Source organism: Oryza glaberrima, chromosome 1 (genome assembly GCF_000147395.1).
Source record: "Oryza glaberrima chromosome 1, OglaRS2, whole genome shotgun sequence".
NCBI classification, from domain to species: Eukaryota; Viridiplantae; Streptophyta; class Magnoliopsida; order Poales; family Poaceae; genus Oryza; species Oryza glaberrima.
Window position 1 is genome coordinate 37,905,458 of NC_068326.1, and position 20,117 is coordinate 37,925,574.

A 20,117-nucleotide genomic window follows, 5' to 3' on the forward strand; every position below is an offset into this window, starting at 1 on the left:
ATATTTTATTCATCCAAATAAGCAATTTTCTTCCGTCTATAATCCGTCCAATCATTCACCAGAGAATCCGTGTGGATCCTATTAAGATGAGGCAAAAAAGTCATTTGGCTGTCGACACGATGACACGCTCCTTGGCTCGAACAAATGTTTAGAGCTGATTGCAACTAGCTGATGCACAGGTTTCTGGGGCGGAGCTATGTGTATCAAGAGGGCGTTAAAAGTGACCAGAGAACCCATCCACTTCGGCAATTACCTGCCACAGTAACTCACATGTTTCGAGTTGGGCAAGGCTCTCACTATCATGCAAGAAGCCCAGAACTTGAACTATTCATCCACAATGACACGTAAATGAGTAACCATGTTAATGACATCATCATTCTTCTTCACACAAGAGCTTGGTGTCTACCCACAGAAATAGTCATGCCAAGAAGAGGCTGCAGGGATAAATACTTGCAACAAGCGTTCGCAAATTTGCGAGGAAACATACGAATACGAGTAACTAGAGGAATATAATAAGGATTTATGTACAATAATACGCTTTGTTGCATAGTACCTAACTTATCAAGACTCGCGGACACTTCACACGGTTTTATCCTGAAAAAAGACGATACCTGCAAGATAGAAGCCACGGCCACCAGTTGGGAGTTGAGTTATCAGGCATGGCTTGATGTTCATTCCATTGGAAATGATAACGCTACAATCTGACGAGAAAGAGCGTACCTTTCAAATTCTAGCTTCTGGGTGACAATACCATTAAGCACAAGCTCTGATTCAAACACCTCAAAACCTGCAACGGTGCAACAACATCAACCAGCGGTTTACGACAAATGGAGTAAGCCCCAGAACTTTATTAGGTACAGGGAGCGTAGCACACACCGTTCTTAATGAATGGCACGCATATTTTGTAGTCTTGTTCACAAGAGATTACAAAAGCTCCCATTAAACTTCTATTCTTCATCTTGGACATTGCGTTTCTCTCCAACACCTGGCAAACCAACAAATGTAATCGTTGTGCAAGCAATTTAAGAAATGGAAATTATGTATCCAAGTATGGGATCCTAACATATTGGCATGTAATGAAGTAGTGTTCTTAACACAGAAAATGCAATTAAAAACGAACCACAAATCATTTGATAACTTTCATCACACCTTTTAGCTATATCTTGAAACCAAATCAGTAATATTGGCAACAACAAAATTGAATTAAACACATGTCACTAGAAATCTCCATTGTAAAAAACACAGGTCACTAGAAAATGTTCCAGATTGATGGTAATCCACGTTGATCCTACTCGTATTTGTTGTTGCATCACAAACACCATGCCTCCAGATTTTTGTGCACTTTACATAACAATGTGAAGAATTGAAGTCCTTTATGTGCATTAACTTCTAAGCAGCTGGAAAGTTCATACTGTTGCAGAAACAAGTACCATCTAAAATCTGGAGATAGTTGAGATGACAACACAGAATAAATGAATGCAACAAAGGGTAGATTACCAAAGACAAGGAGAGTGCTCCAAAAGAAAATTCAGATTGATTTGAACAGAGGTATATAACAAGCGTATACCTTGCCATGAGCAGTCACTACTAAACTTTTCAAAAGCTCCTTGCTAGGTTTAGCATTTGGTGTGATTAGCACTCTTCTACCCTGGAAATTCAATAAATTTTTAGGTAACATAAACATTTCATATTTTGGCATACTGAAGTTAAAGTGTCTCTTGGCATCAAGATAATATAATTGCCAAAAATTGCTAGTATTTGTTCTCATTTTGATTATATTTTTCAAGCTAATAAACTAAAATATCACCTCTAACAAAGGTTTTTTGCAAGCTCGGCTTAGTGAGACAGGCATGCTAAAGCCTAGCTCCTTTTCCTTCTTTATATCCCTCAGAATGTATCTTTTCTCATCAACGAAACTCCTAGCTTCCCTGCAGCATTCAAGCCATGCCGGTGTGACTACAGGTATGCCCATAGCTATTGCCTCTAGCATGTTCCTTGTGCGCGCAAACTTTTCAGCAACAAAGTGTGTAGCCTCTGAAATAGTTGTTGCCACTGATAATCCAAAATGTATCAAAATCTGCCAATGGCCAAATAGAGTTTTAAGAGGTGAGAACCATTGAGAGACCTTTCATTACTCTGTGTAGTTTGTGCAATTAAGAAATGGAAGGTACCTTTGTTTGATCGTTGAGGGTTTCATTGCCCATACTTTGGCTAAGTAGTACACGGACTGTGGACATATGCTTTCTCCTACGCCTGCTAGATTGCAATACTGGAGATACTTCATTTCTAAAGAGGTTAGCAAGTTCTCTGGAACCTGGTGATTTCAGGACTCTCTTCAGTGTTTCTGATGTACGTGTCCTAGCTTGGGGCCCTGCACCATTTAGCTCTCTCAGCGGTACACTGGGCATCATACTAGAGTCATGACCCTTCTTCTCAGGTATTGACTGTTTTTCAAGCCCTACAGTAAAAGTTTCTGCAAGTGGATTGAAGTATGAACTACCTGCTGATGCTTCATGATCAGCAAAAGAAGAATGTTGACTCATTCTCAAGCCACTTGTGGTATCTTGATCAGATACGCTTACTGTGTTAGCTGTTGAAAGCTGTTTTACTTCTGTAGTTTTGGCTCTAAGTGCCGTTGGCTTGATAGCTTCAATGAACTCAATTTTTGAGCTTCCCGAGGTAAATATATATGTCCTCCTCCTTTTAGGATGGATTGAAGCATCTGTATCTAGTGAAAGAGGAATATTTGAGTCATTTGTACCAGATCTTGTGATTACTTCTGACACCTCATGATCTATGTCTCTTTGAGTAATCCCACTGCTGATGTTTCTTTTTGCTTTCCCTGCCATCTGTTTCGTATACTTCCTGGTTTGTGATGTGTTTGTATGAGAGACTGAACTTTCACCATTTTCCCTTACTGTATCATCTACCTTGATTTGCTTGTATTCTGTTGCCACTCCTGATCTGTGACGCAAGAAGTTTACCTTTCTCTTTTGAATTGGTGAATGAACTGCACATGTCTTATCAACTTTGGTTCCTTTTGTCATATTTTTAACAACAGAATCTTCAGGACGTTCATTCTCCTTGACATCATAACTGACAGTTGAAGCATTGAACAATGCTTCCATGGCTTCAGCTGCCATCTGAGTATTTGGCCCAATATCATATTCTTGGTATAAATCATCAGTACCACAAAATGGTTCCGGTTTCTTCAGACAATTAGTACCCAAGTCCTCATCAATGCATTCTAGTATGGGCCAAGCCCTGGTACTTGATCCACAGCCACCGTGTTTCACTTGATTATTAGCACGATCTACTTGATTATTAGCACGATCTACTGTATTTTCCATGGAAATAATACTGGTTCTGCAATCATCAACAGTGGGGGTATCAACCCAGTCAAAATTTCCAGCCTTTTTTAGTGGGGAACTGCACCTAGCCCTTTTGGCCAGGCATTGAGCTATATCTGAACCTAAAGTAGAAGCCGACTTTGCCCTCGTTGTCTGGTCGATGCTTATTTGCTGATAAGTTTCTATATCATCTTCTACTAGCAGCCTATCCACAATGTCAATAGCGTTGATCTGTGATTCATCACCAGGCTCCTGCGAACTAAGGTAATCCAACTTTGCACATCCGCTTGCAGAAGTCATCATGTGCATGCTGTAATACTGAAATAGACAGAAAACACCTGTTATGAACTTGTAGGCTAACTGTGAATGGTGTTAACAACATGGAGTTGATCGATCATGGCCTAAATGCTGAGTAGACAATACTTGAAACCAAGAGCTGGAATCTTCTCAGACTGAACTGTGTATATGAGAGGAACATATTTTAAGATGCTACAGTTTCTAAATCAAGATACACATACCAAAATATTTATGCACACGGAAGACGGAAGTGTATGATCATAAGTAAAATAAACAACGTTTATGGGCTTGTTTGAGAGCTAGGGGTGAAAAAAAACAGGGAAGAACATCCACAGGAGGGACCTTTTGGGTGTCACGGGATCCCCTTGGGAAATTCCACCCAATTGTTTGGAATAAAAAGAGCCAACAAAAATCCCTGCCTTACAAAAATAAACGGAAAATTAAGAAAAAATTGCAAAATCCAAAATCTTCTTGGCGCGGGTGGTGGTGTGACCAGGCATTGAGCTAGACAGCTAGTGAAGGGAGGGGGCTGCCGCCTAGCTCACCAACAGAGGGGGCAACCGCCGTCGAGCTCATGAATGGAAAGATCTCCAGATGCAGGTAGTGACAGCAGTTGATTAGATGCGGCACCGGCGGTCAGTGGTTGCAAGCTAAACGCGGGCGAGAGCGAGAGAGGCAGCAAGATTTATGGTCGGTTTTTAGTATTACAGTTGATGTGGGGTTCGTACCAACTAGAAAGAGCCAAAAAAAAATTGTTGGATTCTGATTCATATCAGACAGTGTATTCGCAGAAGTAATGCATATGCTTATTGCTATTGGAAAAATGGATTTTATGATAAATTTGGTTATCACCCAGTCAAATATGTAACAGACGACTGACGAATACTAGTATATAGCAATTTTTATTTTAGAATAGGAGTATATAGCAATAAACGCAGGCTGTTCTTCTCAATGAACAAGAACACTAAACTCCACTTCACTATTCAAATCCATCTCTCCAAATGATCCATCAGTATCTACTACTAGCATGCTGTGGCAGCAAATGATCCGTCAAGGGGATCTTATCACAAATTGATCATTGCCGTGCCATTGAACAATAAATATACTGCGAAGAAAGGTGAGAATACATCTACTAGACACAAACGGGTGCGACGAATTCGAGAACGATCGAATCCAACGGGCCTGCCACCGATCGATCGGCGCGTTCAACACTAAGAACCGAAAAAATCGACTCGAGAAACGCGCGATTCGGTGTTACCAAAAGGCATCGCGTGAAAAGTAACTAAAACACGATGATCCGATTAAGGGATGGGAAAATTACCTGAGAAGGGGATGCCACCTTTAGTTTTGGATAGGTGAACGAGGCGCTGGAGAGCTCTAGGGTTTAGCTCCTTCGCTTCGCCATTGATCCGCCATGAACTCCTGGATGGATTGGGGAACGGATGAGAGAGAGAGATGAGATGAGTCGGCGAGTGCAGTGAGAAAAGGGGGAGAGAAGCACAAGTTCCAAGCCCGCGCGCAGGAGGGAAGTGTGCTGGAGAAGCCAAAACACCCCGCCCTTTTTTTTTCTCTTCTGAGCTGTGTTGCGCGCCTCATTTTGGGAGAAAATAAATTTGATGTGAAAATTTGTTCGGATCGATTATTTCTTAAAGTTGGAATGCTCCTGTAATATTTGTCACTATTTCATCATGGAGAATCAATTTGTTTGCTATAGGAATGATAAGTCATAAAGAAACATTAAACGCAGCAAAGGAAAAAAAATCACTATTTCATCATGGATAATCAAATTGTTTGCTCTAGGAATGATAAGTCATAAACAAACATTAAACGAAGCAAAGAAAAGAAAATTCACTAGTAAAACTTTTATAGGCGTCCTTATCGATTATATGCATTCTTATCGATTTAGAAGTCAAAGCTGATAAATGGTACTCCCTCCATTTCATATTATAATTGTAGTAAACTACAATAGAAATAAAAGATAAAATCAACACTAAAATGACGTTTCAAATTCTAGATTTTGGCGATAAACTAATAAAGCAAACGATGGCGGCTGATAAAAATTGTCCTAATTTTTTTATGTTAAAAAAGTGAAGATAGTTTATAGCGCAGAAATCTTGAAACAAACAGCTCTTCCCACGAGAAATGAAAGAAAAAAGAGCTCTTCCCACGAGAAATGAAAGAAAAAAGAAAAGCTATGTTTGAAGTAAACTCATGTGCCATTGCACAGTAAGTTAACATGCATCAGTATAAAATAAAATAAAAATTATCGCAATGCATGATACGCTATAATGCACATATTTCTAAGTAAAGGTAGAACTTGCCACATAGCGGATAGTAATCCATTACTACTTACTAACCAGATGATGAACAACATCTAGTTCTTAAGAATAGACAAGTTTCTAGTTCTCCTAACACTGTCACATGCTTTAACATATCACGGATTGCTCATAAACACAAGTGAACATCAATTGCATGGGCCCTAGATAATGTGAAAAAAGAGAGCATTCCCAATCCAGCTGTCTAGGATTATAGATCACAATTCGCAAATAGCAAATCGTCCAATCAGGTCCTTCTGTCCATGGGGCGCCGTAGATTCGTTGATGGTTTACAATTAGAGGCTAACAAAAACATCAGCACTACTCTTTGCGTCTAGCCACAAACAACTTGGTCATATCTTCAGTGACAACGTTGCTCCTGTGAAAAAGAAAAACACAAAAAATAACAAATATTATTCGGAGACAACAGATATATGATGCTGAAGAAGTTCTGTCAGCATAATTGGGAGAGCACGCCTATTTATCAAATATAGTATGCTCAATCATTTGATTCACTTTAAGGAAAGCACTAACTAGTACTATAGGTCATGTACCAATCATCTTTCTTAAGTAAGTGAAAGTAAGGCTAACCTTCCACTAAGCTGTGGTGGAACTAACGTGTTCCCAGCAGCGATCCTGGCACCACGAGATTGTCCCGATTGAACCCTTGGAAATTTACTGCGTGGGTCTTGAAATGCAGATCCATTTGATTCTCGTTTCCTTGATGTGCTGTCCATCATAGAAGTAGATCCTCTAGAGGGCAGAGAAGGGGAAGAAAACAGATCTGCAACATCTGGAAGGTCTAGTGACGGTGTGGGCAGGGAGATATTACTTGAACTAGTGGAAGAAATATTCCTGGAGAGAAAAGGCAGAAATGCGAGAAGTTAATAACTCTTTGATATTGCATTAAAACCTAGAAAGTGACAGGGTGGCTAGTCCTTCACAGCAATTTAAAAAAATATGCTAGCTATGAATCCATATAACACTTCCAGTCAGACAAGTTCAACCAATGAGAAGCCTATATCAGACATCAAGATAATAGAGACCAGCGAATATAAGAAATTTCATCGGAGATATGATAAGGAGATGAAACCTTTGTAAGATACATATGTGCGAACAGAATGGATTCACACACTGGAAACTCCACAGTCATATGCTATGAATAGCGTAAAACTTTTCCAGCTTCACCACATGGAATGGCCACTAAGTTGCTTACAGACTTTTTGGTGAATAAAAATACCAAGTGCATATAAGTGCCATGATACACAACATGCCTACATCAAACCTGCAAGGCTAAATTCAGAAAACTGTGCATGCACGGAAATGTACTTGCGTAGAACTCATTAGGCCATTACTGGATTAGTGGGATGAGTAAAGGTATGAAAAACCATCAGAACAGGAACCGAATACCTCACAGAAACTCTTTTGTGTTATAGGTCAAAAGTGAAGCAACAAAATTGCAATAATGGTATGCTAAAGTAGAAGAAACAAAAGGGATTATCAATTTGAGTTACGTGGTAAGTAGTGATAGACTGCACAGTGAAGTATTCACAGTCAGTAACAAATAAACTGTTTCAAATGTGATGCACATTCCCCCACAATATAGCTATTAATGGTCAACATTTGCAGTCCCATGAGCTTGCCCACAGTCATTAGCAAGAATTATAAACATAGTGAAGGCGACATGCATAAGTATTACATATTTATATCAGTAATTGTCCCAATTCTATGCTGTTCCTTCATATGCAGGCATAAATTATATGATCAGCTTTGAAACAAGAATGCACATTAAGAATTTGAGCTACCAATCAAATAGAAGAAGGCACATGAGATTCTAAATACCAAACCTTAAGACTGACTTGATATCTATTGCACCCTCCTAAAATTTCGAAAAATAAGCAATCCTCGCGTGTTTCTATGTATCAATTTTCAAGAAAATCCTAATATGCATGTGAGACTCGTCTGCATCTCAAAGCTACATATACATCCACGTATCTCAAAGTTACACAGTGGTAAGTGGTCAGCTAATCAAACCATAAGCCTAGTTAGTACAAACACAAATGCTCGAGGAAACGCCCGAATCCACGTCTCCCGCAGCAATCCCTTATCCTCCCCCAATTCCTACAAGCAAAACCCTAGGGAGACACCATGGGCTTACTGGCTGTGGGGCGGAGGCTGAGGAGCGGCGCCGACCGACGTCGAGGGAGAGGGAGGCCTCGGCCGAGGTCCGAAGGATGAGGGGACGGGAGCGGGAGAGGCCGCCGCGGCGGCCGGCGGCTCGCCGCCGGCGTCTTCCTCGTCGGACGAGGCGTCGTAGGCGACCAGCGACATCGGGCGAGCCGGGGAAATGGTCGCGGTGCTCTGGGCTGGTTCCTCTTTTGGTCTAGTCTATTATCTGGGCCTCTTGCTAATTAGGCCTGTTAAAGAAAGCCTACGAGCGTATTGCTTGGGCCGAATCAGCGAGATAGCACGGTGGGGCCCATTAAGCAGCCGCAAGTGTATTCTGCCGCTCCTTTACTATTTCTCATTAACCTTTGATAAAGTAAGGGTGTGTTTGGATAATGGAAAATGGGGAGTGGAATTGAGATGGGGAAATGAATAAAGGGTTAGGATTAAATGAAAGAAGGAGAATGAATGGTTAGGATTTAAAGATGTCTTTTGGTGGATGGGAAATCATTTCCCAAACCCGTTAGCCAAACACTGCCTAAAGTCCATCAAAACATAGGAGCTTGTCAGTCTAGATTTTATAATGGTTATCTTTATAAAATAAATAAAATTATACGATGGGAATACATTTTAAGTTTATACATGGATGGTTTCAATATATCTTGATCTGTTCAAAAGTTTTAAAAACTTGAATTTGAGGTATGCCGACAAATGTTCCATGACCAGAGTGATTAACATACTGCTACTCCTACAAAACACCAGATGTAAAGGCATCCATGCATGATGACGGCACGCGCGTGTCCCTAGTGAGATGTGGCACGTGTTGCACAGCCATGCGGAGTTAAAGACAGTGCTTAGCATTAACTGTTTTTATAAAATACGTAATAAATAAATATTATAGTTAAAAGTTTTTTTAAAAAAAGTAATTGAAAGTTTTATACTATTTCTGTATAGTTATTACTCCAAGTTTACTAAACTACAAAGCAGCTCTCACGTTTTTAGTGGCGTCAATGCGTCATCACGCTAGTTTTAACTATTTCTACTAGCTGTTTCTTGTTTGGTGTTGGTATCGGTACGACGGATTCACGGTTCTTGCCTTCTTGGTATGCACGGTACCGATGGTGCTATCCTTGGATGTGAAGCAAACGCCAGGTCTTAAACGCGTCACTATCAATCGGCAAACGAAGTTGCTTGCGCCGTGTTTAGTACTAAAGTTATTACTCCCTCCGGGTTGTCGTTTTATATAAGAGTGAAGTTAAACTTAGAATATTTGATTATTAATCATTTTTAAAATATTTATCTTTCAAATATGGTGACTACATGTATAGATTAGTCTTAAAAAGTACTTTAATAAGATCATATATTTGCTAACAATTTTATACATATTATAATGAAAAATAGTGGTCAAAGTTGTTTTTTTTAGACCGTGCCCTTGTCCAAAACGACAAGTATTATCAGCCCGGAGGGAGTATTTAAACTTTCAACTTTTCCATCATATCAAAACTTTTTTATACACAAACTTTTAACTTTTCCGTGACATCGTTCCAATTTCTTTCCTACACACACAAACTTCCAACTTTTCTGTCACATCGTTTCAATTTCAACCAAATTTCTAATTTTGATGTGAACTAAACACAGCCTTGGTGTATACATCATAAACATTTTTTTGACATAATTTGTCAAAAATATATTTACATTTAGTTTGTTACCAAATTTTAGTAAATACATAAAAAATCCTACTAAAGTTTTAACAATATTATCAATTTACCAAAAATTTAGTATTACTAAAATTTAATAAAATTTAATTTGACTATAATCTGAACAGCCCCTTGAACGGAAGTAAGGCCGGGTCCGATGCGATCTCTGCTGTGCCGCGTCTGACGCAAACAAAAAAACAGATCAAATGTGCGTGGGGCGGGCCCAATCCATGTTGGGAATCCCCATTGGGTCCGTTCCCCAAACCGCGGAGTTCCGGCCTGATTCTGCTTGGCCGCGCGCCCTATATATCTGGATCGCATAGGGTTCGTCTTCCTCGATCCAGGCCGCCTCCACACCACACCTCTGCGAGCACGACACGAGCTTTTCTCTTCGTAATCGTCGTCGTCGTCGTCCTCCTCCTCCCCTCCGCCGGGGGCCGCCGAGCGGCGATCCGTTGCTGGTAAATCCTTCGCCGCTCCGGTTCTTCCAATCTGCCCGCGATCTTCTTTTCACGCCCTTTTCTGTTGCGTGTAACTAATCGTGAGTCCGAATTCCCCGTTCTGGCTACGGATGCTCACACCAATCTAGATAGTTGCGGATTTTTTTTTTCGCCGGGTCGGCGGCGAAGGAAGATAGTTGCGGATTTCGTTGATGTCATGTGGAATACTGGAATACTAGCCTAATTCGCTCATCACTACATTCTATTGCTGTTACCAAAAAAACATTCACTTTCACAGCTTCACAAAGCGAATAGTAGTATTGAATGTGCCTATATGGTGTAGTTCACCTTTACTGTGTGCAAGTTGCTTATGAGGGATAAGATGTTAGGACTGTCAATTCTGCTACACTGATAATTTTTAAACTTGTTTTTTTTTTGTTCAATTGTTGAGAAAACAATCAGGACAATCGTGTTTCAACTGCTGAGTTTCTTAGATTTTTAATCTTATTCAATCCTGTCGTTGTATATAGGCTCTGTAATCTGTATGCACCGCCATTGATCTGAATACATACTGCTTTCTATGACCTTATCATCTTCCTTTGAATAGCTTTGGATTTTCCATCTTCCTGTATGATGCTATTTTATCACTTATTGCCATATATGTTGTTAGAATTGCTAAGTAAATCATGTAAAGTTGGAGCTGATCCTTTTCAAGTATATATGTTTTTTTTCTATTTGCACCCTTCCGTATCTATAATGTAGAAAAATCATGCAACTCCTGGCAGTTTTGTTGCACTATTTTTAATACCTTTTATCTGATTAACCTTAGCTTCTTCGCATTAGACATACTACACTCAAACACTAGTCATTCCTTATTTGCCTATCCCTATCAATTATCATGTTTAAATTTTCACATCTATTTCCTTTAGAATAGGTATTCTATGGCTAGATAAACCTATCACGACGTACTCCATCTAGGCACTAAATATATCACGACTTACTCCCAACATAATATTAATAATGACCGGATGGAGTATTATCTTTTTACCCTTTAAACTTCTGATCTTGGTTGTATACTATATTTTCCCTTTCAGAAAGTTTTCTTAACATTTTGTACCTACTTGGATATTCTATATTGTAGGTGGAGACAGAAGTTGGAGTACAACCAAGATGGCTGACAGCCATGAAACTGACAAGAACATTGAGATCTGGAAGGTCAAGAAGTTGATTAAAGGACTTGATGCTGCACGCGGAAATGGGACGAGCATGATATCACTGATCATGCCACCTCGTGATCAGGTCTCTCGAGTCACCAAGATGTTGGGTGATGAATACGGAACTGCCTCAAACATCAAGAGCAGAGTCAACAGGCAATCTGTTTTGGCTGCTATCACATCTGCTCAACAAAGGTTGAAGCTGTACAACCGAGTTCCCCCCAATGGATTAGTGCTTTACACTGGAACCATTGTCACAGATGAGGGCAAAGAAAAGAAAGTCACCGTTGACTTTGAGCCGTTCAGGCCAATCAATGCTTCCTTGTACCTTTGTGACAACAAGTTTCACACCGAAGCGTTGAATGAGCTGTTGGAATCTGATGACAAGTTTGGCTTCATCATCATGGATGGCAACGGGACGCTGTTCGGAACACTCAGTGGCAACTCAAGAGAAGTTCTTCATAAGTTTTCTGTTGATCTCCCCAAGAAACATGGACGAGGAGGGCAGTCAGCACTTCGCTTTGCCCGCCTACGCATGGAGAAACGCCACAACTATGTGCGCAAGACAGCTGAGCTTGCTACCCAATTCTTCATCAACCCTGCCACCAGCCAGCCAAATGTTTCTGGGCTCATTATAGCTGGTTCTGCTGACTTTAAGACTGAATTGAGTCAATCTGACATGTTTGATCAGCGTCTACAAGCCAAGATACTCAAGGTGGTTGACGTTTCTTATGGTGGGGAGAATGGCTTTAACCAGGCTATTGAGATATCTGCTGAAGAGCTTTCAAATGTCAAGTTCATTCAAGAAAAGAAGTTGATTGGGAAGTATTTTGAAGAGATTAGCCAAGACACTGGGAAGTATGTTTTTAGTGTGGATGATACGATGTCAGCACTTGAAATGGGCGCAGTTGAGACACTGATTGTGTGGGAAAATCTTGATATCAACCGATATGTTTTGAAAAATTCTGTCACTGGAGAAACTACGGTAAAGCACCTCAACAAGGCACAGGAGACAGATCAGAGCAACTTCCGAGATAAGGCGACTTCTGCAGAACTGGAGGTAATAGAAAAGACCTTGTTGCTCGAGTGGTTTGCAGAAAATTACCGGCAATTTGGTTGCAGCCTAGAGTTTGTCACGAACAAGTCGCAGGAAGGTTCTCAGTTTGTCAGGGGCTTTGGTGGGATAGGGGGGATTCTCCGCTATCAGGTTGAGATTAATGCTTACGAAGACTTGTCTGATGAGGAGTACGATGAAGACTACGAATAGCAATCAATTGAAACTTCAGTGATTCCGGTCCGGGAGGAGCCTGTGCTGGCCCCGAACGCATCGGGACAAGAGGAGGCCAAGACGTCCACAAGATCATCGGGGAACACTTAAGGTCCATGACATATTGCAATCAACCTGTAAACATCATATATTTCCATGTACCCTGTGACGTTGGATCTAATCTTCTATCTTTCCTGTCTTTATAGGGGTGAAGAGAAGACCTGAGACATAGTGATTGTCGCCATGTCATGAAGCATGATACCACTGCAGAAGTGAAGTTCTGTCCGTTTCATGGGGAGAAGAAATGATGCATTATGATTTCCTCCATCGGAAGACCATCATATTTATTAGTAGTTAAATTCTAAGTTGTCAATAAGGAGTGACTTCTAAGTCAGCCTAAACATGTGCTCTAAGTCTGTTATGCATTGCTGCTGCTGCAGCTACTCGTGTTCGTATCTTTTAGTAGTTAAATTCTAAGTTGTCAATAAGGAGTGGCTTCTATGTCAGCATGAGCATGTGAAGTCGAGTCTGTGTGTTTTGTTGTTGCTGCTGCAGCAGCTACTCGTGGTTCTAAACTAAAGTGAGTCGTTAGTACTATGTTTGGATGTGTTAAGGCCTATCATGTTTAAACCATGCATATCCATGTTCATCTTCTACTTCATTGTTTTTACTGTTTCGCAAGTCGCAACCATGTCCATTTAATCAATACAGCCATGCTGACTGTATAGTAATACTCGCCGGCGAACTAGACTGTCAGTATACCTTGGAACATCTCGTTCGTTCACGGTTCATCCCTTCAGGGACAAGCACGTACAGATCACCTGGACTCTCTCTCTGAAGTTGTCCGGGAAATAGTTTGGTGGTTGGCACTCGCGACAAATCCTGGAATGAATGCGTCCGAGCCCACGATCAGACGAGCTGATACACGGGTCTCCCCTGACAGCGATTTGTTTCCGTGTTGATCTCCTTTCCGTTGCCAATGTTACAGGCTTAGTACAGGTTACAACTTACAACAGCCAATGCGAATGCGAGATTGCGATCTCTGTACGCGGAAGGACTGAGAATTCGTCTGCAATTCCGCATGTCACAACCTGCTGATGTTTTACGACCATAGTGCTGAATGCTGATGTACGGAGTAGTCTTGTTGATATCTGCCTAATCCATTCGGATGAGGAGAGCAGGGAATTTGAAGCAGGATTCTCGCTAATCCAAAGAGATTTGGAATAAGAAAATTACGATCCAAGTCCAACTGAATTTGATTAACATTATACACAGCTATAGTGCATATGAACATACTCCCTCCGACAATATAAGCTATTATCTAGATTCATTAACATTAATATGAATATATCAATATAAATGTGGGAAGTGCTATAATAATAATATATCTTGCTCAAGTGCGCATTAGCGTGGGCCCATGTAACAGAGGTAGCAGTGACATAGGAAGTTCACAATGTATATTTTGTCTGCTAGGGGTAGTAAGGTGGGGCCACTGAAAAAACTATACATTTTCTATATAACATAATTGCTTACCCCATGAAGCTGCTGCACATCTATTATTTCTTTATTTTCTTGCTACCGGTAGTAGTACTAAAACCGGGTAGCAGTTGTTACCTCTTGCCATAATGTTTATTACCCGGTAATAGAGGTGCATTTATGTCTTATTACCTGCTTTTCAACCACATTGTGGTTGCTCTTATATTGCGAAAGGGAGGAAGTACTTTTTTTTTTTTAATTGATTTAAGTTGAGGAACAAGTATCCAGCGAGATGGGAGCAGGAGAACCTTCGTCGTCTCTCGCCCACTTCGTCGCTCGCTCGCTCATTAATGGCGGCCACTGCATCGTTGGCGCCGTCCATCTCCATTAATGCCTCCATCCACCTCGCCCATCCCTACACTCTACTACTCCTCCACTTAACAAGATGAGCTGAGCGCCAGCTTCTCGGCACGGGCCGTTGCATCCTCTCCATTCCATCCACCACCCACCCACCCATCCAACCTCCGCCCCCGGTATCCTTGAGCTGGAGGAGGTGGGTAACGGTTGTAAGGAATGATTTCCTTCTCTACTTATCCTTTTTGTTGCCCTTTTTGATGTCTTTGTATGGTTGTAGGTGGTGGTGGTGGATCACCTGTTCTTGGGATTCTGCTGCTGCGAGTGCGTGCATTGTGGTGGGGGGTGTTTGGTTCTTGGTTGGTGAGCGGTGTTTGAAGCGGTTTCGCGCGTGGTCGTTGGGTGATGCGAGAGCTGGGAAGCTGTGAAAGCCTCGCGCTTAAGGTGCTCGATCAATTGCCGCTGAGAGCGCACGCCTCTGATTTCGCTGCTGAATTACGGCTGTTGGCGAGAGGAGACAGATGGTCGGGAGCGTGCACGTGAATGGATCGGTGAACGGCGGCAATGGCACCGAGGAGAGGCTCGACGAGCTGCGCCGCCTGCTCGGCAAGTCCGACGGCGACTTGCTGAAGATCGTCGGCATTGGCGCCGGCGCGTGGGGCAGCGTCTTCGCCGCCCTGCTGCAGGACGCCTACGGCCGTTTCCGGGAGAAGGTTCAGATACGGATATGGCGCCGGGCGGGGCGGTCGGTGGACCGGACCACCGCGGAGCATCTGTTCGAGGTGATCAACTCGAGGGAGGACGTGCTGAGGCGGCTCATCCGCCGCTGCGCCTACCTCAAGTACGTCGAGGCGCGCCTCGGCGACAGGACATTGTACGCCGATGAGATACTGAGGGACGGCTTCTGCCTGAACATGATCGACACGCCACTCTGCCCTCTCAAGGTGGTCACCAACCTGCAGGAAGCTGTCTGGGATGCTGACATTGTGGTGAACGGCCTTCCATCCACCGAGACGAGGGAGGTGTTCGAGGAGATCAGCAAGTACTGGAAGGAGCGGATCAGCGTTCCGGTGATAATCTCGCTCGCAAAGGGGATAGAAGCATCCTTGGACCCAATTCCTCGTATCATTACGCCCACGCAGATGATTAGTTCTGCAAGTAAGCAGCTCTCTCTTATCTCTTTGCTTATGCCTACATGCTCACCTATTAAGATACTCTTTATGTCATAGTGTCATCAAGGAATAGAAATGGAGTTGGTTAGTGGAAGGTTGCAATAAATATATTTAATGAAAGAAACACATAGTACTGTACTATGGATAAAAAGGTTACTAAATGATTCCCAAAGGGCATACATTGAGTGAAGGGCTTATTAATGATTTAAACAGTGTGCTCTTCAATATTTGAATTTCTGCTGCTGATGCTATTAACTAGAGCACATGACATTCCGAAGTACCAGTTCAGTATTTTTATCAGGTAACTGTCAATGTCCAGCTTTACAGAACAAAAATGTATTCAGTACTTATAGTTGCCATGACATGTACTCCCTCCGTACTCGTAAAGGAAGTCGTTTAGGACAATGTTTAAGTCAAACCTTGGGAATATAAATCATGAATAACTCTCAAGTTATTGAGTTTGAAAATGTAAAAATTATATGAATAGATTTGTCTTGAAAAATACTTTCATAAAAGTATACATATATCACTTTTTAATAAATATTTTTATAGAAATAAGAAGTCAAAGTTGTGTTTTGGACACCGTGTCGCTGTCCTAAACGACTTCCTTTACGAGTACGGAGGGAGTATAATTCTGTAGCATTCATTGACATTTTGGGTGTGCACTAACCCTTGGTTTTGCTTAATCACATCACATGGCCTGCTCTGTTTGAAGACTGTTTACATGAAAACACAAATACACTGTTCTTGTCAATTCATTATAGACAGGGACATGCTACTTATTTTCTGACTCATGCTAAAGATGGTCTTATCTTGACATGCATTTATGTGATATTAACTTTCGTTGACCCAACCTATTCCTTCCCTTGTTTTATTCAAATTACAACTAATTCAGCATTTTAAAATAAATTGCAGCTGGAGTTCCAACTGAGAATATACTATATCTTGGAGGCCCAAACATTGCCTCAGAGATTTATAACAAAGAATATGCAAATGCTCGAATCTGTGGGTCCAACAAGTGGAGGAAACCTCTCGCTAAGTTTCTGAGACAACCACATTTCATTGTCTGGGATAACAGTGATCTTGTTACACATGAGGTGATGGGTGGTTTGAAGAATGTCTATGCCATCGGTGCTGGTAAGAATATTTTAAATACGTTCTGTTTGTTTTCCAAAATATTAACTATCTTTATAACAGTAAAAATAATTAACTAATCCTACTAACAAACGAATGGAGTTGCTGCTTTCTCCACTGATCCTTCCATTCAATCATGGGTTTGCCATATGTTCAGGTTTTACTTAATTTGTTTAATTCACACCATGATCACTTGCCTCCATTTGTCTGGGTAATTGAGTTTATTTACTTATTCTTCCAATCTGAAACAAACCATTCATCTAGTCTGAGAAGCTCATGACTATCTGAAAACTTAGCTTCTTCCATTCTAGTTTGAACTGTGGTCTATATTGATTTGAACTGTACTCTTTCAAACTCCGGTTCGTTGCTTTTGGCTAGCCTGGATGAAAAATGTACTGTTTCATATTTGCCACAAACTGCTATGGGTATGTGAAAGATAGTTAATGCAAATTTGGTTGACCACATATTTACAAGTTCATATTCTTTTGCATTATACCAACTCGACGTTCACAACAGTTCTGTTTGAAGACTGTTTACAAGTTATAGTTTTTTCTCTCTCTGTTCAAGGTATATGTCATGTTTTGAGATTAATAATAACCCACTTTCTGTTCCAGGAATGGTTGCAGCTTTAACTAATGAGAGTGCAACAAGCAAGTCGGTGTATTTTGCTCATTGCACGTCAGAGATGATATTCATTACTCATTTGCTCACAGAACAACCTGAGAAACTTGCTGGCCCTCTGCTGGCTGATACTTATGTTACTCTCCTGAAAGGTCGCAATGCGTGGTATGGGCAAATGCTAGCGAAGGGAGAACTGAGCCCTGACATGGGCGACAGCATCAAGGGGAAGGGGATGATTCAGGTTATCTCATAAAACTACTCATTATTTTCCCCGAAAGTTATATGAATTTTGAGCGTATTTTTGAAGAATGCTGGAAGTCAAAACTTGCAAAAGATATCACATCATCCTGGATATAACCTGTTCACTTTTCACTCTACAGGGTATCTCTGCTGTTGGTGCATTTTTTGAGCTTCTCAGTCAACCCAGCTTAAGTGTGCAACACCCAGAGGAAAATAAGCAAGTTGCACCTGCTGAACTGTGCCCGATCTTGAAGAGGCTTTATAGAATACTAATAAAAAGGTTTGTGCTCTGTTTTACCAATATGGCTATGGTGCTCTGGGCTCCTTCAACTATGTACGGTATGCACGAGGAATGCAGTTCACAACTTCACATCCTTCACTGCTTCTAGCTGTTTCCACTTGCCAGTGTGAATAGATTGTAGAGAGTATCATAAACTGCAGTAAGAAAACAATCACCTTTCTTCATGAACTCAACATAGCTCCAGCATGCAGAAGTCTATGGGCATAAAGAGCTCAGAAGTACCGTGTGCTTGTTGACATTTCATTTCATTAGTAGGTGCTCTTTAGATTTTTCCTTGAAATACTGGTTAAAATTCTAAGCAGTTTCTTTTGAGGCGCTTGTGTGTATTGCGCATAACGAACTTGTTTTCTTACATGTCAAGGTCAATCATCAACTTTTTCTATAACTTAGTATAACACATCTGTTTCAACCAGCAATGTATCTTTAACTCACTGTTTTGATCTACAGGGAGCTCTCGACAAGAGATATTCTGCAAGCCCTGAGAGATGAAACCATGAATGATCCTCGTGAAAGGATTGAGATGGCGCAAAGCCATGCATTCTACCGCCCATCTCTCCTAGGAAAACCATGACCTGTTCGTCCTGTATATGATTAGAACATAAACAAGGTTGGATTAGACCTCTAGTTTGACATGCTTAGCATCATTCGTTATTAAGCCTGAAGAAGGTGATTGTCGCTGGCCTATGTGTGAACTGTGAATCCCAATGGGGCTTATTTTTCTGGAATTGTTAGTACTTTGATTATCATGCCGTACAACAGTACAAGAGAGAGTGCACAGAGTCAATAAAGAATTTCCTACACACGCCATGTGTGAGTTTCATGGGGGCTTATTTTCCTGGAATTGTTCGTGCTTCTTTGATCATCATGATTCATGGCGTACAGAGTGCACAGTCAATAAACATTTCGTACCCGCTGGATCAGAGAACTTGAGGAATTATTTCCTACCTTCGTTTTGCTTTGGTGCTCCAGTATTGCTGGGTGATAAATCCATGTATGATCTGCATTCCTATAACATTTAATTGAATTTATCTTCTCCCGACTGTTTTGTTTCGCTTATAACGGAAATGCAATGTTTGTGTAACAGTGTAAACCTGCGCATTCAAACACTTATTAAAATATGTAGTTTAGGGGGTGCTGGATTATGCAAATTTGCAATGTCAAAGGGGGACAAAATTGAGTATAAATATTTACGGACCCATCGGGGAATAAGCGAAATGGCATATTTGCAAACGAAAAATAATTTGTGAATAAAACTTTTATATACGTGTTTTTAGCGATCTAGAAGCAAAGGCTGAAAAATAAACTTTGATGAAAAAAACCCCAAAATCAACTCTAAATTTAAGGTCAAAAGTTTAAATTTTGAGTGATAAGTATAAACATAAGCGAAAAGATGAGGCCCTTTCTCTTTGGGCTGCACACGCACAATCAAAAATTCTAACAAACTTCTCCAGTTGCACATGCTCCTACTTGAATTCTGGTGTAGATGCCATGATTTTGAATTGGAATAAGGGACTGTTTAGATCCCACCCTAAAATTTTACACCCTGTCATATCGAACGTTTAAACACCTGCATAAAGTATTAAATATAGGCTAAAAAATAATTAATTACATGGATTGTGACTACTTTGCGAGACGAATCTTTTAAACCTAGTTGCTCCATGATTTGACAATGTATTTGCTACAGAAAACACATGCTAGTGACAGATTAATTAGGCTTAATAAATTCGTCTCACGGTTTACTGACGGATACTGCAATTAGTTTTTTTATTAGTACTCGAACACCCTATGCGACACCTATACAATACCCGATGTGACACGCCAAAACTTTATACTCTTGGATCTAAACACCCCCTAAGTTCACTTTAACTCCCTTAAATATAGCTCTTCTAATTCATATCGCTAAACCACAAATACCGAATATCTCGACCCCCAACTATTAAAGCCATTGTAATTTGGCTCTCTTAGTAGTATTGGAGGGTAGCGTCGTTGACGTTCCACTTTGACCTGTTGTATCTCGCTAAGTCATCTCGTGGGGCCTATGAGATGACTTAGCGGGATAGATCAGGTCAAAGC

At 41.0% G+C, this 20,117-nt stretch overlaps 4 protein-coding genes across 6 annotated transcripts; 2 read left to right on the top strand and 2 right to left on the bottom strand.

The window, feature by feature from the left end:
* Positions 1 to 319: 319 nt before the first annotated feature.
* LOC127755009 (uncharacterized) lies at positions 320 to 5,169 on the bottom strand. Of its 3 annotated transcripts, none has more exons than XM_052280639.1 (7): positions 4,969 to 5,169; positions 2,172 to 3,668; positions 1,808 to 2,077; positions 1,568 to 1,648; positions 877 to 985; positions 721 to 787; positions 320 to 611 (listed from the first exon to the last, which is right to left on the bottom strand). In XM_052280639.1, exons 2-7 carry the CDS (start codon positions 3,657 to 3,659, stop codon positions 590 to 592), a joined length of 2,037 nt encoding a protein of 678 aa, XP_052136599.1. In that variant the 5' UTR covers positions 3,660 to 3,668; positions 4,969 to 5,169; the 3' UTR covers positions 320 to 589. The 3 variants fall into 3 exon arrangements, with proteins under 3 accessions (XP_052136599.1, XP_052136604.1, XP_052136610.1); XM_052280644.1 differs by lacking the exon at positions 4,969 to 5,169 and adding an exon at positions 4,193 to 4,258; XM_052280650.1 differs by lacking the exons at positions 320 to 611; positions 721 to 787; positions 877 to 985 and adding an exon at positions 1,022 to 1,440.
* Positions 5,170 to 5,878: 709 nt separating this feature from the next.
* On the bottom strand, positions 5,879 to 8,331 carry LOC127755083 (early nodulin-20). The gene is made up of 3 exons (XM_052280722.1): positions 8,121 to 8,331; positions 6,554 to 6,817; positions 5,879 to 6,341 (listed from the first exon to the last, which is right to left on the bottom strand). The coding sequence occupies exons 1-3, from the start codon at positions 8,291 to 8,293 to the stop codon at positions 6,284 to 6,286; spliced, it is 495 nt and encodes a 164-aa protein (XP_052136682.1). The 5' UTR covers positions 8,294 to 8,331; the 3' UTR covers positions 5,879 to 6,283.
* Positions 8,332 to 10,132: 1,801 nt separating this feature from the next.
* LOC127755063 (eukaryotic peptide chain release factor subunit 1-3-like) lies at positions 10,133 to 13,395 on the top strand. The gene is made up of 3 exons (XM_052280700.1): positions 10,133 to 10,286; positions 11,407 to 12,858; positions 12,953 to 13,395. The coding sequence occupies exon 2, from the start codon at positions 11,436 to 11,438 to the stop codon at positions 12,744 to 12,746; it is 1,311 nt and encodes a 436-aa protein (XP_052136660.1). The 5' UTR covers positions 10,133 to 10,286; positions 11,407 to 11,435; the 3' UTR covers positions 12,747 to 12,858; positions 12,953 to 13,395.
* Positions 13,396 to 14,514: 1,119 nt separating this feature from the next.
* On the top strand, positions 14,515 to 19,084 carry LOC127755053 (probable glycerol-3-phosphate dehydrogenase [NAD(+)] 1, cytosolic). Its single transcript, XM_052280690.1, has 6 exons — positions 14,515 to 14,775; positions 14,857 to 15,734; positions 16,664 to 16,885; positions 17,497 to 17,744; positions 17,884 to 18,023; positions 18,492 to 19,084. The coding sequence occupies exons 2-6, from the start codon at positions 15,098 to 15,100 to the stop codon at positions 18,613 to 18,615; spliced, it is 1,371 nt and encodes a 456-aa protein (XP_052136650.1). The 5' UTR covers positions 14,515 to 14,775; positions 14,857 to 15,097; the 3' UTR covers positions 18,616 to 19,084.
* Positions 19,085 to 20,117: the final 1,033 nt, after the last annotated feature.

Bases quoted from the DNA above. Each gene is read 5' to 3' on its own strand.
- LOC127755009 (XM_052280639.1), bottom strand. From the start codon at position 3,659: ATGCACATGATGACTTCTGCAAGCGGATGTGCAAAGTTGGATTACCTT. The intron at 986-1,567 runs GTATACGCTTGT...TTGGTTTGCCAG, and splicing joins TAGTGACTGCTCATGGCAAG to GTGTTGGAGAGAAACGCAAT. The intron at 612-720 runs GTACGCTCTTTC...TCTATCTTGCAG, and splicing joins CAGAAGCTAGAATTTGAAAG to GTATCGTCTTTTTTCAGGAT.
- LOC127755083 (XM_052280722.1), bottom strand. From the start codon at position 8,293: ATGTCGCTGGTCGCCTACGACGCCTCGTCCGACGAGGAAGACGCCGGC. The intron at 6,818-8,120 runs GTAAGCCCATGG...TTTTCTCTCCAG, and splicing joins CAGCCTCCGCCCCACAGCCA to GAATATTTCTTCCACTAGTT. The intron at 6,342-6,553 runs GTTAGCCTTACT...TCTTTTTCACAG, and splicing joins CCACCACAGCTTAGTGGAAG to GAGCAACGTTGTCACTGAAG.
- LOC127755063 (XM_052280700.1), top strand. From the start codon at position 11,436: ATGGCTGACAGCCATGAAACTGACAAGAACATTGAGATCTGGAAGGTC.
- LOC127755053 (XM_052280690.1), top strand. From the start codon at position 15,098: ATGGTCGGGAGCGTGCACGTGAATGGATCGGTGAACGGCGGCAATGGC. The intron at 15,735-16,663 runs GTAAGCAGCTCT...AATAAATTGCAG, and splicing joins GCAGATGATTAGTTCTGCAA to CTGGAGTTCCAACTGAGAAT. The intron at 18,024-18,491 runs GTTTGTGCTCTG...TTTGATCTACAG, and splicing joins TATAGAATACTAATAAAAAG to GGAGCTCTCGACAAGAGATA.